Source organism: Artemia sp. Qi Xiang Cuo, chromosome 2, assembly GCF_049724085.1.
Source record: "Artemia sp. Qi Xiang Cuo chromosome 2, ASM4972408v1, whole genome shotgun sequence".
Taxonomy (NCBI): Eukaryota; Metazoa; Arthropoda; class Branchiopoda; order Anostraca; family Artemiidae; genus Artemia; species Artemia sp. Qi Xiang Cuo.
The window spans coordinates 74,099,365-74,117,435 of NC_142795.1; the positions used below are offsets into that span (position 1 = coordinate 74,099,365).

An 18,071-nucleotide genomic window follows, 5' to 3' on the forward strand; every position below is an offset into this window, starting at 1 on the left:
TATGGAAAAACTTAAACCTTATCGTGAGAGACCTGCACCCGTCACCGTCACAGATCCCTCTAAACACGAAACATCTCATCAAGATTCAGCAGCAGTGCAATCAAAGGAGAAGGAATTGAATTCTATAGTGTCAACAATTGGAAACCTATTGCCAGTGACCTATCTTGAGAACAGAGTAAAACAGTATTATCATATCTCATGTTGGAAACTGGTGGTGATCAAGGTCAAGTTGACAGCGCAGGGAAACAAATTATAATTAAGAGGAAAAGTTATAATCTAGTTCATTTTAATTTGTAATAGGGTGAAGAATCGTAAAGGACTTTTATCATTTGACAATAATCTATATACCTTTCTAAACGCATCAAACTTCCCCGAAAGTCTTATTGGCAATAAGGAAATTCTAAAGAAACTAAGAGACTATAGTCCTTCAACAACGCCAACACCACTATTTAAAAAAGAAGATGATTCAATATTGGAAAATACTAGCAGCAGCAGCAATGATTTTATAACATTTGTGGCTGCTAGTCAAAAGCGAAGACGGATGGATTCACCCTCCAGTGTGCAAAAGGGGAGTGGACATTACACTACGTGTTTGCATTCAAAATGGTTGAAGTTCTGAAGCATGTCTATGAAAATATTGGTGAAGCGGGAAGTCTAAGTTCCCCAAAAACACTTTCTAAAGTTGCCTCTAACATAGAACGCAGCACATTAAAAAAAAGTATCTTGAAAATGAACTGAGTTACACACTGCATTGGAATCGCAGGTTTTGTGGCAAACAATATCGACAAAACTAAAGCCTTTTTACCTCTGCATATAATGCAAACTGATCTTTTAACTTTAGACGCGATTCAACGGCGTCAAAATGGACCCTACAAATATATTCTAGTGGGAATCAGTGTCTTTAGTCGCTGTGCCAATGCCATTCCACTGCAATCAAAGAGAGGTGTTGAAGTTTCTCATGCCTTAGAAAGTATTCTTGAACAGAATTGCTATAGAAAAATTCAAACAGATCGCGGTAGCGAATTTGTTAATCCTCATGTGCAAAAGGTTCTATTGAAATATAATGCAACACTTTATTATAGTCACAGCCCGGTAAAGGCTGCATTGGCTGAACGATTGATAAGAACGATTCGTCTATTAATTTCAAGATATTGTACACTGAAAAATACTGCTGCTTTTATTCATGATTTAGATAAAATCATGCAAATATATAACCAACGACCTCATCGATGGTTGTCCAACTCAAGCCCTCGGGAAGTTCATTGCAGTAAAACACATTTGATACTTTTCTAAAGCAATATTCCAATGGTAATGATAAGAAAAAGAAGAAATTCAATGTTGGTGATACTGTTCGAATTAATAGAACCACCAATATTTTTGTAAAGGGGAATTATTTATGGAACACTGAACTTTTTAAATTGTCCAAAATCCTAGACACTACACCCACGACATATCTACTGCGAGACACCAAAGATGATGAGATTCTTGGCGGTTTTTATGAAAATGAACTGCAAAAAGTTAGAAACACTACTGAAATTTATCAAATTGAAAAGATATTAAAGAGTCGTACTCGTAGGGGCAAGAGATAGTTGCTTGTTCGTTGGCAAGGATACAACTCTGATTCTGATTTTTGGGTTGGTGCTGAAGATATTAACAATGCACAAAGATTTTTATGTGAATTTCATGTCCAATGTTTCCGATCTTCTCTATAATGATTTGAATAGAACAAGTGATTTTTGGATGAAACTTTCTTCCACCGTCAAATTTTAAGACGCACGGGAAGCGCGTCTTGTCAACTGTATTCTCAAGAATAAAAATGGATTTTCTGAGAAAAGATAATAAATAGTATATAAAATTAGACTCTATGATTAGCCACCAACCCCAGGTAATCAAGAACAAATTAAAAAGATCAATTGGATGAATTATCCATCTATTGAATTACCTTATGAAGAACTCACCTGTATGAATGATTTATGTCGTTCTATTAATAAAAGAATTTCCGCTCGTAAGAAAGGATCTTTTCATTTCAACTATTCAAAGGAGGAGGATAAGATCTACATTAGTTCACCTATTTCCAATTAAAAAGTTATCCTCAAGGATAATCTAAGGGTCTTTCTTGGCTTCAAGCTCAATCTAAACAACGGTAAAAGTGCCGGAAACACTAATTTCATTTTTGCAGACTACCCGCCTGCCTTCTCCACGGACACTTGTATATTTCTCTACGCCTCATTTGTTGAAACATCCAGAGTTGGCAATAGCAATGTTCCCCTCCTACGAGTTCTTGAACGAAAAGCCAATCAAGAACATGTTCGCCATTACAATATAAAGCATCTTCAGTATATTCCCGTAAACACTTCCTATTTGGAACTCTGTCAGTTAACACTAAGAACTGAATTAGATGATCCTCTAGCAATATCAAAAGGTTTGGCTGTGATTACATGCCATTTTCGTCCCATCGTTCAACAACAACAAGATGTCTAATAGAAAAGTGGTATTCATTTTGTCCTAATATTGACTGCTATGTTAATACTCTTGACCCAAGACAACAGGGCAATGGAATAGACTATTACAAAGGTCGCTCGTTAATGTCGGGCTACGGTCTTGGCAGTTGGTTTACTAAGCTGTTTCGCTCTGCACTACCTCTGGCTAGAAAATATATTGTACCGGTTGCGACAGATTTTGCATCCTCTACACTATACGATTGGGGCTCTAGCAGGGATTTTAAAAAAAGTGCTTCAGAAAATCATAGGTCCAGTGCGCGAACCTTTGGCGAGGGATTAAAACAAAATGGAAAAGGTTTAAAAAGGTCGATAAACAATTTATCACTCATCAGTCTCTACTCAGGTCTGAAACGAAAGACATCGCCCCTGTCAAAGAAAAAAAGGAAAACACTGACACGCATAGTAAACAGTAGAAGAGGAAGCCCCAGGAAGAGAATTGTTAGATCGAAACTAGATTTATTTTCCTAAGATGTCATATCTACCACATAAGGATTCTCAGCCTTCAATCATCTCCTCATTGAATCTATTCAATGCAGAAAATGTGCATGTGAGTGTGAAACACGGAGAATTTAAAAAATGTTATTCACAACAACCCCTCAATAACAGTATCTACTTTAAAATTTATCCCAATGAAGACTACTCTATGGACTTGTCTTTAACCTTTATAGATTTATAAATGAAAGTCCGGAAATCCGATAATATATTGCCAACTCTTGCCGAAGGGATATCCTATGAAAATTGTATATTACATAATTTGTTTCTTCAAATCAGTGTCTACATCAATGGCACGCTGGTGAGCACAAGCAACAATCTCTCAAATTATACAAGCTATATGCAATTCATGCTGATGACACCCAAGTCTTACAAGGAATTGAGAGGCACCTCCAATGGATATGAATATATTACTAATGCTGATAGTACAGATGCACTTACAAATGCGACAACTAGTGAATTACATCTAGTTGGAAAAATATGTCATGAAATATTTAATATACACCAATGGGTACCACCCAATATTAAAGTGGATATAAAATTGACGCTTGCTCCATCCAATTTCATATTATTAATAGCAGTCCGTCGACTGTGCAGACAGGTCATTAGCTGTGCATCTTTCAAACAATGAAGACGATTGAATTTTTTTGTCCTCTTGGTCTACCCTATAAATTCTATACTCCACACATCAGCAACTATATTGAGAGCAGTGGGAAAACTATTATTCAAAATCAGAAGAGAGTGCAGGAGCTGACAACTAAAATCTGTGGCTTCCATGCACTACTATATTTTGTGTTCCGATGTCGTGGCTATACTTGCAGGCAGGTTCTAAACATTTATGTAGACAATCCAAGTCTGAACAACTTTATGGTGGAAAATATCCTCTCAGACCTGTATAATATTGATTTTAGTGCCCTAAGAGTAAAGTGCTTAAAAAATGTATGTGAATTTGTTTATTAATAAAATGTATATACAACAATGTCTTTATTCTTCACTTTAGATTTCTTCTTCCTCGGTGTATAGGCAACTGCCGTGAACCACTAATGCTGGTAAATCATTTGGATTCACTGTATATTGATCTTGATTGGCTTCAAAGTCAGGGTATAATGTAACTTCACTCTTGTCATATCTCTTTGTGTAGTCAATGATACCTTTTGCATTCATAATAAGAAATTCACGAGTTTCAATCGGTCTATTTGAAGCAATATCACATACAGTGTTTTTAAATGGTGGATCACATTCAGTAACTGCCAAATAAAAATCACTAGGTTTATAGTCATAATAGGCAGTGTCTTCACAACGATGACGTAGAAACCAAATTGTCTTGTTACTCCAACAGTTGAATCGTAGACCACATTCTTCCTCCCAGAATAATTTAAATCCACGACGATACCAATCTCGGAGAAATGAACTAAAATCACGTTTGGGATTCTTTCCAATCATACCGGGGTAAGTATTCTCCCACTGATCACATTTGTCATAGTGACAATTGGAGCACAGATGTCCTCTAGGGTGAGAGTCACAAATCTCTTCAAAACATGAATTACATCCTTTAATTTGTACTGCATAGCCTCTATGTAATTTACAAGGATTACATAATTTGCACTTTTCATTATAGTCATCAATAATTGTACAATTCTCACAGAATGTCCAATTGCCAAGAGTACATGCATAGTGGACATATATAGGACATTTTTGGTTTCCGATGTCAACTCTCTCACAGCTAAAACAAAACTGATCCTCGTTCGATAAATTTAGGGAGGAATGGGAGAGGAGTAAATCTGTGACGTCACCTCTTTCGAATGGGGGAGCCATCTACATTGAATCTATGGCTATGTTTTCAAAAGTATATCCATGATATTATTCTTCTTTGTTCCAATTAATATATCAATAAATTGAGTATAAGTATTTGAGTCAGATCGACAATGTTTCATACAATAGTCCAATGGGGGAGAATCAGTTCTCATTATATCGTCAAGTGTTCCCCGAGAGAATATCTTTCGTTGAAGAGATAACTCAAGAAAATCATCATCCAAAATCAAATGTTTTTTGATAAACACAAGATTCGATCTAATCCTCTCTTCCTCGAATTTATTCATTTTTCAATCCTATCATTCTGACTGCTGACTCTAGACTGACCATGATTCATTAGCCTAACATTCTAACAAAAAGAAAGGGAACATTTTCGATTTCGAAACAATTTTATTGTATAATTATAACAATAATGCTGCACATATACAATTAGTGATACAGCTTATTGTCTTCAATATGCTTCTCTAATGCACTTAAAGCACTTTGAAGTCTATTCACATGCGCTATATCAACTTTTGCAGCGAAGCATAATTGATCCTCCATTTTAAATTTACTCCAGGATATCATATATCTTGCATATACTTCATCCCATTCCAGACAAAGCCGTGATCGTCTCGTGATTTCCACCGCAATGTTTGGTGCTCTTGTATCATTGCTACTAACTCCGCTATCAACTTCTAATAGGGTAAACATTCCACTCATTATTATTACAAATATATCCAAATGAGTAAAGTCAAACTGTTCTCACTCGCATGAATTCTATTTACACACTAATAAAAACTATAGAAAAAATCCTTTCCTTACAATCTCTACAATCCTCTCCCGCTAATATTTCTGACTCCCTGATTGGATTAGAAAGAAACACGTGATCCTGTTCCGTTAGACTCGATCAATACATTCACCGCCGATTATGTAATCAATTTCTCAGGAATCCACTTCCCCTCGAGTCGACCAATACATTGTTCCCGTTAGAATTCAAGGCGCATGTGCAAACTTCCTGTCTGTATTTTCAACTCTTGGATAAGAATATTCCAATATTGAAATTTCCTTATCTGATGATGTCACCTTGTTACCATAGTATTCCAACCGGATGTTAACATTCAAGAAAATAATTAACCTTATCTGATGATGTCACCTTGTTATCATAGTATTTCAACCGGATGTTGACATTCAAGAATATAATTAACCTTATCTGGTTAGGTATTCCAACCATACCTTCTTATCATAGTATTCCAACCCGATGTTGACATTCACGAAAATAATTAACCTTATCTGATGATGTCACCTTCTTATTATAGTATTCCAACCGGATGTTGACATTCAATGCGCATGTGCAAACTTTGCCCTGGAGTCATTACGCCTAGGAACAACAAATAAATCGACCTTGAAAGAGGTTTCATTGACCCCATTAGACTCAATCAATAATCCTTGAATAAATTATAGCCTGTCAGCGTTAGACTTGATTATAGATGGCAGCACGCAGTGTATCTCGGAGTTATACCTGGCTCCCTACTCTAATGGTATCGATTTGTAACTTTCATGGACTGTTGAGGGGAATATCTGGCTAAATCAAAACACATTATAAACATGAAAATAAACAGCAAGACATATCAGCAATGTTTCAGAAACTGCTTAAAGTATTAAGTTGAAACTATCAGGACATGAAGAGGGGATGTTGAAATAGATGAAATGTGAAAAGACAAGACAAAATGTGAATACTATAATTGCTAATACTACTACTGCTATCACTAGTATTATTCCTATTGCTACTGCTATTACTTCTGCCACTGTACTGAATACTGTTACTTAGCAGGGTATTAGTTAAATTTTCAGAAGACGTTGAAAGCGGTGCTGAACTGAGTCGAAACATACTGTGCACATATGGGTTGGGTTATCTAAAAAGTTTTTTTAATTATACCCTAGCAACAGCTTAAGACATTAAGCTTAAACTCCTAGGGCTGCCAATATTACTACCACTTTTGCCGCATCTTCTACTGCTACTGCTGCTGACATTACTGCTACTACTGAACTAAATCAGAATAGCTAAAGTGCATCCAGGTTGTCCAGATATCTAGGCAGGAGAAGAGTATAAAATGGGATATGTAGTGGAAGCTTTCTCAGAAAGTTTATGTTGCTTTAAAATTAAATAAAAAACACTATGTGTCAGGACTACTACTATTACTACTTCTCCTCTAACAATTGAACTAAATCAAAAGAGTGTACGCAGATCCAGGTCGTAAAAATAGCATAGATACAATGACTTGGAAAGGGTATAACATTTTAGTTTCCAGGGAAACTTGAGATGTTAAACTAAATCAAGGAATGCCCTGTGCGTTCAGATTTTTCAGAGCACAAATAATATTGAATATTATTGAAAAATTTTGCCCAACATAAAAATAGTACGCCAAATGATATAAAATATTATTTCCAGTAGCATTGAACTATGTCAATAAAACAAACATATATTTTAACTAAATGAAATGTGCAAAAGAAGTTTTTCAGTGAAAAATAAAGAGCTGAATTAAACCAAAAAGGAGGAAAAATAAAAGCAAACAAATTTCCAAGCGTATAAAACTATCACAAATCACCATCAATTAAAAATTAAACCCTAAACAAACAGCAAATAGAATAAATATTAGATACAAAGACAAAAAGAAGTCGAAAATAATATGAATAAGATGAGACTGACAACCCCCATACTTTTTCAGGACCAGCCAATATTTTTTGCTTTACTGAAAACAAAATTGACTTAAAAACACAAACTGCATACTACTATTACCACTTTTACTGCCGTTATTTCTACTGCTTCAGCTAATAATACCAATGTCCAATAAGGCTAAGGGTATCATAGTGAAAGTTTGAGAGAACTCAGAGGGAATGAGAGGAACGCAATGTGCTCCTGCATTTTGATAGTAGGACATGTCGACTTTATCTCGGAGACAACTTTGAATATGAAGTTGAAACTTACAGGGCTTGTGGCGAAGGATATCAAACCAACCGAATGGAACTCTGTATATACATTGTGCCTATTTGAATATTAAGAGGGATGTTGAAGTAAATTGAAAAAAAAAATATGTTTATGTAGATTGTCAAAATGTGTAACAACGCCATCCTAGTAATGACTTTCGGTTTTATGCTAAGAGTTTCAGGGCCAATAACGCTACAACCCACTGACTGAGCTACTACTATTATTATTACCCTTACTATTGCTATCCGAAAAAGTATAGGATATTAAGCTTTAAATTTCAGAGGAAGTTTTGAGTGGTCGATAACTAAATCAAAAGGTAGTATGTGCAGCCAAATCCAGTAGAATATCGCAACCACAGCTATGTGTATTATATTAGAGTTAGAGGTTTCAGAGCCTGTTTTCGAAAATTTTGAACTAAATCAAAAGACAAAATTTCCATCTGAAGTCGTCATAAGGATGTGATTGCAATATCTTAGGAAGAGCTAAAAGTGTGAAGTTCGAATTTTTTGGGCATGTTGATGGCAATGACAAACTAGATAGGGTTGTTACTAGGTAACAAATGCAATAGTTTTGGACTGGTTAAATGAATTAAGGAGAAACCATTAAAGAATGTTGAGGTTGATGTTGAACTAAATCAAAACACAAAAGTATGCATGTAGGTTTCTAATGCATCCAGGCACGTCAAGAATGCCTCAGGCTAGGCTGAGAGTATTAAATTGAAACTTTTAGGGCTACTACAACAACTACTTCTACTTCTAATACTTATTTTAATGTGATTAGTACTACTACTGCTACTACTACTTCTACTACTACTGCTACAACTAATAATTATGCTTTTACTGCTACTAATTACTGCAAATATTACTATTTAGGATTGAAACTTTGTGACTGCTATGATGACGGCTTGTAACTGCGACTGCTTGCGATTGCTTGCAACTGTGATGGTTTGTGACAAAAAATTCTTATGACTGCAATTTATTGTGACAACTACTTGTGCATTTGAGTGCTTCTGTCTGCTACTAATACTACTTGGAATCGCAGTTGTGACTACTGTGACTGTGATCACTAATGTGACCGTGATAACAGTGTAATGACTATTTGCACCTGCATTTACTTATGACTGCAACTGAAATTCTTTGTAACTACTTCACATAGAGACAACGACCAGTTGTAGCTATGACAGCTTGCAACCAGAACTGTGATTGGTTGTAACTGTGATTGTGACTACTTTTCATTACAGCTGCGACCTTGAACTGCTGCTACTAAAAATATTTTTATTACTACTACTACTACTACTGTTACTACTATTACAACTGCTGCTGCTACTACTACCACTATTACTACTAACTACTACCACTACTACTAAAACTATCGAAGACTGTCCCCCCTTCTCTGAAATAAATACCCCATTAACAATGTCCCAAAAGTATTTACGTATTTGTAGTAAAGTATTTATAAAGCATATTTAAAGCAGGAACAGTCAACTTACTAGCTCAAAAAAAGAAAAAAAAATGAAGAATACACAAGAGCATATAAACCATTAATATAAAAAATACATAGACACAAAATAATTCAAACATAATACATAAAAAGCATACATTTATAGTAGTACACAAATACACACAAAAATATATTAAATGAACGAACCTGCACGCATTTATGATAATGAATCTTGGTTTTCCCATAAGATGCTTTGCTTCTCTGTTCGAAAGCATATTGATAACATCTTTTTCTATATCAACTTTGATTTCATCTCTGCAAACAATGCCCCATTGACTGTCGTTTGAACCCAATGGTCCACCGTGAGACATAATAAATACAAAGCAGCAACTATAATCTCTATGATCTTCTTTCTGAGCAAATTTTTTAACTTCTCCACGTAGTTCCTAAAATGAAAATGATAACTGGAAAAAACCGCAATAGAACAAAATAAAAGAGTGCAAGACCGAAGACTATTTTAGGAATAGAGACTTAGACATTTGACTTATTTTATACGTTCAATAACATTGCTTATGCCAAAGATCGAAGACTATAGCTTTATTTGCACACAAATTATAAAGATGTCTAGCTCCAGAATAACGTCTGTTAATCTGCAAATTTAATATTGTTTGAGAAATTAGCTTCCAATTACTAAGCAAAAATACATAGACAAAATTTAAAACAGGCTTATTGTTATTTTAATGGCCAAATTTGATCAATGGAAGCTCTCCCACAAATCAAGATATATTATCCTACAAAGAGAAAGATGTCAGTAGGGAATAGGGTACCAGCGCGGACCCTACACCATATATGGGCATGTTTTTATGGTTTTTCTCACTGAAGATGTTTTTTCATGGTTTTACTCACTGTTCATGGATGTTTCTTGGAAGTCAACAACAATTGCTGGATGTTTTTTGGATTTCAACATAAGTTCACATCAACAATTGCTGGATTATTGATCGACGTTAACGGGACAAGATCACGTGTCTCTTTATAGGTCAATTAGTTTGTTGTTTCTAAGCGTATTGATCAACTCTAACGGGACAGGGTCGACGACACCTCTTTCAAGGCCAATCAGGGGGGGGGGGCTGTTTCGAAGTGTATTGACTGAGAGACGAGGTTTAATGTCCTTGGTAAAAAAAAAGTCAGGAAGAGATTTAATGTCCTTGGTAAATGTGTTCTTTCTAGACCAGTCAGGGAACTGGGAAATACTATGGGGAAAATGCGCATGCGTACTGAATTCTAACGGTACAATGTTACTGAATACTGACAGTACACAGTTTATACATGGTTTTTTGATCCGCTAACGGTACATAACCGCATAGACAATGTTATCGATTCTAACGGGACAGAATCACGTGTCTCTTTCTAGGTCAATGGACTTACGTAAGTTTCTCTTACATCACAATTCAGCCTTGAGATTTTGCTTATAATGGACATGCGTTGAATTATCATACCGTCTCAAGACATTATGGAGATAACATCGAATATTGTTGACTTGGAAGCTTTAGCTATAAAGATTTATAATGTGAGTTCTATTTAGTAAATAGAACTTAGTTCTATTTAGGTTATTTCCAAATAAAATCATTGTTGTAGTCTCCCTCCAGTATATTCAAATTCAGGGTAAACCCCCTTCCCCCCCAAAAAAAACTTCATTAAGCGATGTTTATAGTCGTTAGAAAGCAAAAAATACTTTCTTTTTCCACTACGTAAACCCCTCATCCCTCCTCCCACCATTCATCACAATTTAATTCTTTCATTTAAAGTAGCTTATCAATTTGTCTTTTCACATGCATTAAAAACCAACAGAATCGGTACACTCGTGATATAGACAAAAACTATGTGATTATATCTTGAGAGGGGAGATTTAGTAAACAACCTTAGCACGCGTCGTATTTAAATTAAGAAAAACAAAGGATGGTCGCACCACATTGGAAGGATTAAGATTTCGGGTGAAAGAAATGCTTTTTACCTATGATAGTATTAGAATAGAAAGCAATGTCTTTAATTTAGGGGGGAGGGTTGCTAAAATTAGACCTTTGTCTCTTACACTCTAAACGAAATACATCTTTTATTATTAAAAGCGGGAAAGGCTTGCTTTTGCAGACATTTATACCTTATGAGTGGTATAAATATGGAAAATTTGTCTTTCATTTTGAGTACTCACTGTTTATATGGGGGGAGGGGGGAAGGGGTAGTGCATCACTTCTAACAGCTTTGTTGTAAGATGAAAACAAACTGTTTCCCCCGTAAACTACAAAGAGATGGATTCATTGTGCAAACATGTACCCCATTTTGACAAGAAAACTAATGTAGCATTTCCTGTATATATAACCATGAAGTTTAGTGTTTGGTTAGCTTTTAATTATACCATATTTATGGGTGGCTATTTTGAGATATAGATTTTAAATCATTGCATTGGATTTGATGCAGCTGTTGGCCATAAAGAATAATGATAGTTATAAAAATAGGATTTCTATGCTTTTTTGGTTTATTTCTCACAAGTTGTGTATTTAATTTTTTCTCTAAATGGTAAAAATAGGATTTCTATGCTTTTCGGGTTTATTTCTTACAAGGAGTGTATTTAATTTTTGTCTAAATGGTAAAAATAGGATTTCTATCCTAAGGCTATAGACTACTGATTGTCAGAGTTTATTTCTCACAAGTTGTGGAATAAAAACTTTGATTTCAAAGTCTTGCTTTTTCCTCGCAAATTCTACTTTTTTTGCTTTTCTTGGAAAAGGGTAAGGTATAGGCCTTTAAACTAAGCCAGATAAAAAATAACCAGTTGAAACTGTGTATAAATTCTAATGTCCAAATCATTTGCGGATTACTTTCTAAATTGCATAGAAAACATTAAAAAAGTTATTAGAAATAATGGTTTAATCTATATTTCAGAAGGAAAACACTCAAGCATTTTGGCTAGAATTTGGTGAACCTTCCTACACAGAGAGGAGTTTAGCTTTCCCTCTTCGCTACATGGAATTCTACGCGTATATAAGAGATAATATTGAACAGGTATATAGTGTGAGTACGGATATGCGTACACTGCAAGATTTTTTAAAGGAAACAGTGAGATATAATAGCGATAATGGCTTGAATTATTATGTAAAATAATGAGAAAACAATGTTATTAATATTATAGTATTTTTGAAATAAAAATGTTTTGAAATAATTTTTAAAATTTTATAGAAAACATTAATAGAGAGAGTTAATGGAAATCATGAAGTTAATAGCTAAAGTTATTATCAGAAGGCTCCTGCAGCATGACATAACTATATTCAGTAAGCCATGGAGAGGTATGTTTTTGCCTAGAATAACATCGCGGAGAGGGGGGGGGGGTTAGTCACCTGGGAATTCTGTCTGGAAACACATCGTAGGAGATTTCAGATATCTGGGGGATGTGACTAGAAACTATAAACTTTCAAGTACCAATTTGTAGTATGATTCGGGGGCTGAGTTGGAGTAAGATCCTCCCAAACTGACTTATTGTTTACTAATAAAGCAAGGAGAACAGGGAAAATAAAATCTGTTGTTCCAATGGGTTAATGCAATGTTTGAATTGAGTATGCTAATGGGTACGTTTGATCATGAAAATATCTGAAAATGTTGAATGTACAGTAAGAAAGGCTTGGCAAAACATGATAATACTACTAGTACTAACAACCTACTGCATTACTAGGGCATCTGAAGTCAACAAATGGACGTTTTATAATATATATATATATGAGAAAATTTATTGATTAAATTATGAATGATTTATAAAAACATGAAATACTGATACTACTCGCAACTCGCTGGAACATAAGGACACCTGAGGCCAATACAGCTGTGGTTTATCAAGAAAAAATCTGAATGCAGTTAAGGTATAATATGAACGGCATGTAAAAAAACATGAAAATAGGGTGGATAAGGAAATGTCGGACAAATTTAGTAACTGAATTTAGTGATTTGATGAGTTTGGGCTTATAAATTATTTTTCCTCTCCTATAAATTTAGGGTATTGAGAGATTAGGCTCTTTTTAAGGGGAATGGTGGACAACAAAATGTCGGAGTAATTTATTAACTGAATTTAGCGCTTCGACGATGATTTTAGTTTAATATAAACCTTCAAGTACCACTTCATAGTAAGTAAGATTCGGGGATTGAGTTTGATATGTTCACATTTCTGAAAACTAAAACCCAACTTTATTAAAAAATCGAATATTATTAAACACAGCCAAGTGTATTATACAGAACACAGCCACGAAGTAAAGCTAAGTCAATTCAAATATCTCGCTCCGTTTCGCCCAAATCTTCCTCTAAAATGTCTCAAACAGTATCACCCTTTCTGAAAACTAAAACCCAACTTTATTAAAAAATCAAAATTGTTAATAAAATCACATGTATTTTACACATGAGCGTTCGTATTTCTGAAAACTAAAACCCAACTTTATTTAAAGAAATAAGATAATATTAATAAAATCACATGTATTTTAAATGTGGGCATCAAAGTAACAACATTCTTCTTTAATACCACCAAATGTTTACTTAACACACACAATTTTGTCTTAGAAATAATATTTTTGGTCTGTGATAACAAGTTTTCAGTTCGAACTAGCAAGTTTTCAGCCAAAGATACCAAATTTTTTCTCAGAGGTAACAATTTTTGATTGTAATAACAACTTTTCTGTCAGAAGTAGCAAGTTTTTCTTAACTCTAACAAATTTTCTCATCAAAGTGACAATATTTTACCTTAAAACTAACATACTCTTACTTAACACACACAAATTTCTCTTATACATAATATTTTTCATCAGTGATAATACGTTTTCTGTTCGAACTAGCAAGTTTTCTGTCAAAGATACCAAATTTTTTCTCAGAAGTAACTATTCTTTGATTGTGCTAACAACTTTTCTGTCAGAAAAAGCAAGTTTAGATTAACATTAAAAACTCTTCTCTTCAAAGTAAAAATATTGTTTTTCAAGAATATCAAATATTAGCTTAATACTAACAGATTTTCTGTACAAAGCTTCACCTTTTCCTTCATACTGGCATACTTTTACGGAACAAAGTCAAATTTCTCATAGAAATAGTAATTTTCATCAGTGATAACATATTTTCTGCTTGAAGTAGCAAGTTTTTTGTCAAAGATACTTTTGTTTCTTAGAAGTAAAAATTTTTTTGTTATGATAACAAGTTTTCTGTTCAAACTAGCAAGTTTTCTGTCAAATATACCAATTTTTTCTTAGAAGTAACAATTTTTCGTCACTGATAACACAATTTCTGCTAGAACTAGCAAGTTGTCCTGCAAAGATAGCAAATTTTTCTTGGAAGTAAAGAATTTCTTCTAACAGCGCCAAATTTTTCCGTCAATGATAGCAAATCTTCTCTTCGAAGTAATATATTTTTCTTTAATACTAACAAACCTTTACTTAACACACCCCAATTTCTCTTGGAAGTCACATTTTTTCATCAGCGATAACACGTTTTCTGCTTGAAGTAGCAAGTTCTCTGTCAAAGATACATTTTTTTTCTTAGACGTAACAATTTTTTCGTTATGATAACAAGTTTTCTGTTCGAACTAGCATGTTTTCTGCCAAAGACACTAAATTTTTTTTCTTAGAAGTAACAATTTTTTGATTGTGATAACATTTTTTCTGTCAGAAGTAGCAAGTTTTGCTTAACACTAACAAATTTTCTCATCAAAGTAACAATATTTTACCTTAAAACTTACATACTCTAACTTAACACATAGTAATTTCTCTTAGAAATAATATTTTTCGTCAGTGATAACTCGTTTTCTGTTCGAACTAGCAAGTTTTCTGTCAAAGATACCAAATTTTTTTTCAGAAGTCACTTTTCTTTGATTGTGTTAACAACTTTTCTGTCAGAATTAGCAAGTTTTGATTAACACTAACAAATCTTCTCTTCAAAGTAACAACATTCTTTCTTAATACTACCAAACGTTTACTTAACACTAACAGATTTTCACTTCGAATCATCAACTTTTCCTTAATACTAACATACTGTTACTTAAAACACTCAAATTTCTCTTAGAAATAACACTTTTCGTCAGCGATAACACGTTTTCTGCTTGAAGTAGCAAGTTTTTCTGTCAAATATACATTTTTTTTTCTTAGAAGTAAAAACTTTTTCGTTGTGATAACAAGTTTTCTGTTCGAACTAGCAAGTTTTCTGTCAAAGATACCAATATTTTCTGAAAATTTACAATTTTTCGTCACTGATAACACAATTTCTGCTAGAACTAGCAAGTTGTCCAGCAAAGATAACAAATTTTTCTTAGAAGAAACGAATATTCTTCTAACAGCACCAAGTTTTTCCGTCAAAGATAGCTAATCTTCTCTTCGAAGTAACAACTTTTTCCTTAATACTAACAAACCTTTACCTAACACACCCCAATTTCTCTTGGAAGTCACATTTTTTCATCAGTGTTAACACGTTTTCTGCTTAAGCTGGCAAGTTTTCTCTCAAAGATACCAATTTTTTTTCTTAGAAGTAGCAATTTTCCTTATAATGACAAGTTATCTTTTAGAAATAACAAGTTTTAACTCAAACTTACCATATTTTTTCTTGGAATTAACAATTTTTTCGTTGATGATAACAATTTTCTGTTAGAAGTAGCAAACTATCCCTAACACTAACAAATCTTCGCATCGAAGTAACAACTTTTTCTTTATACTAATAAACTTTTACTTAACATTATCAAATTTCTTTTAGAAGCAACAGGTTTTTAAAAAGTTTTCTTTCAAAGTCAGGTTTCTCTACGCTTAAGTTAGGTTCATCTAACCTCCAAAACCATAAGTTAGGTTAGATATAAATAAATATTAATAAATAAATAGAAACATTTCTCCATGTTTAAGTTAGGTTGGGTTAGGTTAGCTTATCATGAGCGCTCATGATAATCTAACGTAGCCTAACCTAACTTAAACATGGAGAAATGTTTCTATTTATTTATTAATATTTATTTATACCTAACCCAACGTAACCTAACCTTGTCACTTCTAAGAAAAAAAATTATCTTTGACAGAAAACTTGCTACTTCAAGCAGGAAACGTATCGCAAACGAAAAGTGTTATTTCTAGGAGAAATTTGAGTGTTTACGTAAAAGTATGTTAGTATTAAGGAAAAGCTGATGATTCGAAGAGAATATCTGTTAGTGTTAAGTAAAAGTTTGGTAGTATTAAGGAAGAATGTTGTTACTTTGAAGAGAAGATTTGTTAGTGTTAATCAAAACTCGCTACTTCTGACAGAAAAGTTGTTATCACAATCAAAGAAAAGTTACTTCTAAGAAAAAATGAGAAAAAATTTGGTATCTTTGACAGAAAGCTTGCTAGTTCGAACAGAAAACGTGTTATCACTGACAAAAAATATTATTTCTAAGAGAAATTTGTGTGTGGTAAGTAAGACTATGTTATTTCTAAGGTAAAATGTTGTTACTTTGATAAGAAAATTTGTTAGTGTTAAGCAAAACTTGCTACTTCTGACAGAAAAGTTGTTATCACAATCAAAAAATTGTTACTTCTAAGAAAAAATTTGATATCTTTGGCAGAAAACTTGCTAGTTCGAACAGAAAACTTTTTATCATAAAGAAAAAAGTTTTGCTTCTAAGAAAAAAAGTATCTTTGACAGAAAACTTACTATTTCAAGCAGAAAACGTGTTATCGCTGACGAAAAGTGTTATTTCTAAGACAAATTTGAGTGTATTAAGTAAAAGTATGTTAGTATTAAGGAAAAGCTCATGATTCAAAGTGAAAATCTGTTAGTGTTAAGTAAACATTTGGTAGTATTAAGGCAGAATGTTGTTACTTTGAAGAGAAGATTTTTTAGTGTTAATCAAAACTTGCTACTTCTGACAGAAAAGTTGTTAACATAATTATAGAAAAGTTACTTCTAAGAAAAAATTTGGTATATTTGACAGAAAACTTGCTAGTTCGAACAGAAAACGTGTTATCACTGACGAAAAAGATTATTTCTAAGATAAAATTATGTGTGTTAAGTAAGAGTATGTTAGTTTTAAGGTAAAATGTTGTTACTTTGATGAGAAAATTTGTTAGTGTTAAGCAAAACTTGCTACTTCTGACAGAAAAGTTGTTATCACATTCAAAAAATTGTTTCTTCTGAGAAAATATTTGGTATCTTTGTCAGAAAACTTTCTAGTTCTAACTGAAAACGTGTTATCACTGACCAAAAATATTATTTCTAAGAGAAAATTGTGTGTGTTAAGTAAACATTTTGTGGTATTAAAGAAGAATGTTGTTACTTTGATGCCCACATTTAAAACACATGTGATTTTAATAATAATATTTGATTTTTTTAATAAAGTTGGGTCTTAGTTTTCGGAAATAAGAACGATCATGTTTAAAATTTCATGTGATTTTTTTAATAATATTTGATTTTTTAATAAAGTTGGGTTTTAGTTTTCAGAAAAGGTGATACTGTTTGAGACATTTTAGAGGATAATTTTGGCGAAACGGAGTGAGACATTTGAATTGACTTAGCTTTACTTCGTGGTTGTGTTCTGTATAATACACTTGGCTGTGTTTAATAATATTCGATTTTTTAATAAAGTTGGGTTTTAGTTTTCAGAAATGTGAACATACCCAACTCAATCCCCGAATCTTAGTTACTATGAAGTGGTACTTGAAGGTTTATATTAAACTAAAATCATCGTCGAAGCGCTAAATTCAGTTAATAAATTCGTCCGACATTTCATTGTCCACCATTCCTCTTAAAAATGAGAGTAATTTATCATTACCCTAAATTTACAGGAGGGAAAAAATAATTTATATGCCGAAGCTCATCAAATCACTAAATTA

At 33.3% G+C, this 18,071-nt stretch overlaps 1 protein-coding gene across 1 annotated transcript in view; it reads right to left on the reverse strand.

Moving 5' to 3' along the window:
- The window catches only part of LOC148955605 (caspase-2-like), a 183,264-nt gene that overhangs the window by 140,349 nt on the left and 24,844 nt on the right, over positions 1–18,071 (reverse strand). Inside the window, exon 3 of the mRNA XM_089107756.1 lies at positions 9,421–9,659. Within this exon, the coding sequence (XP_088963882.1) occupies positions 9,421–9,659 (239 nt within the window). The remainder of the gene's footprint in view (positions 1–9,420; positions 9,660–18,071) is intronic.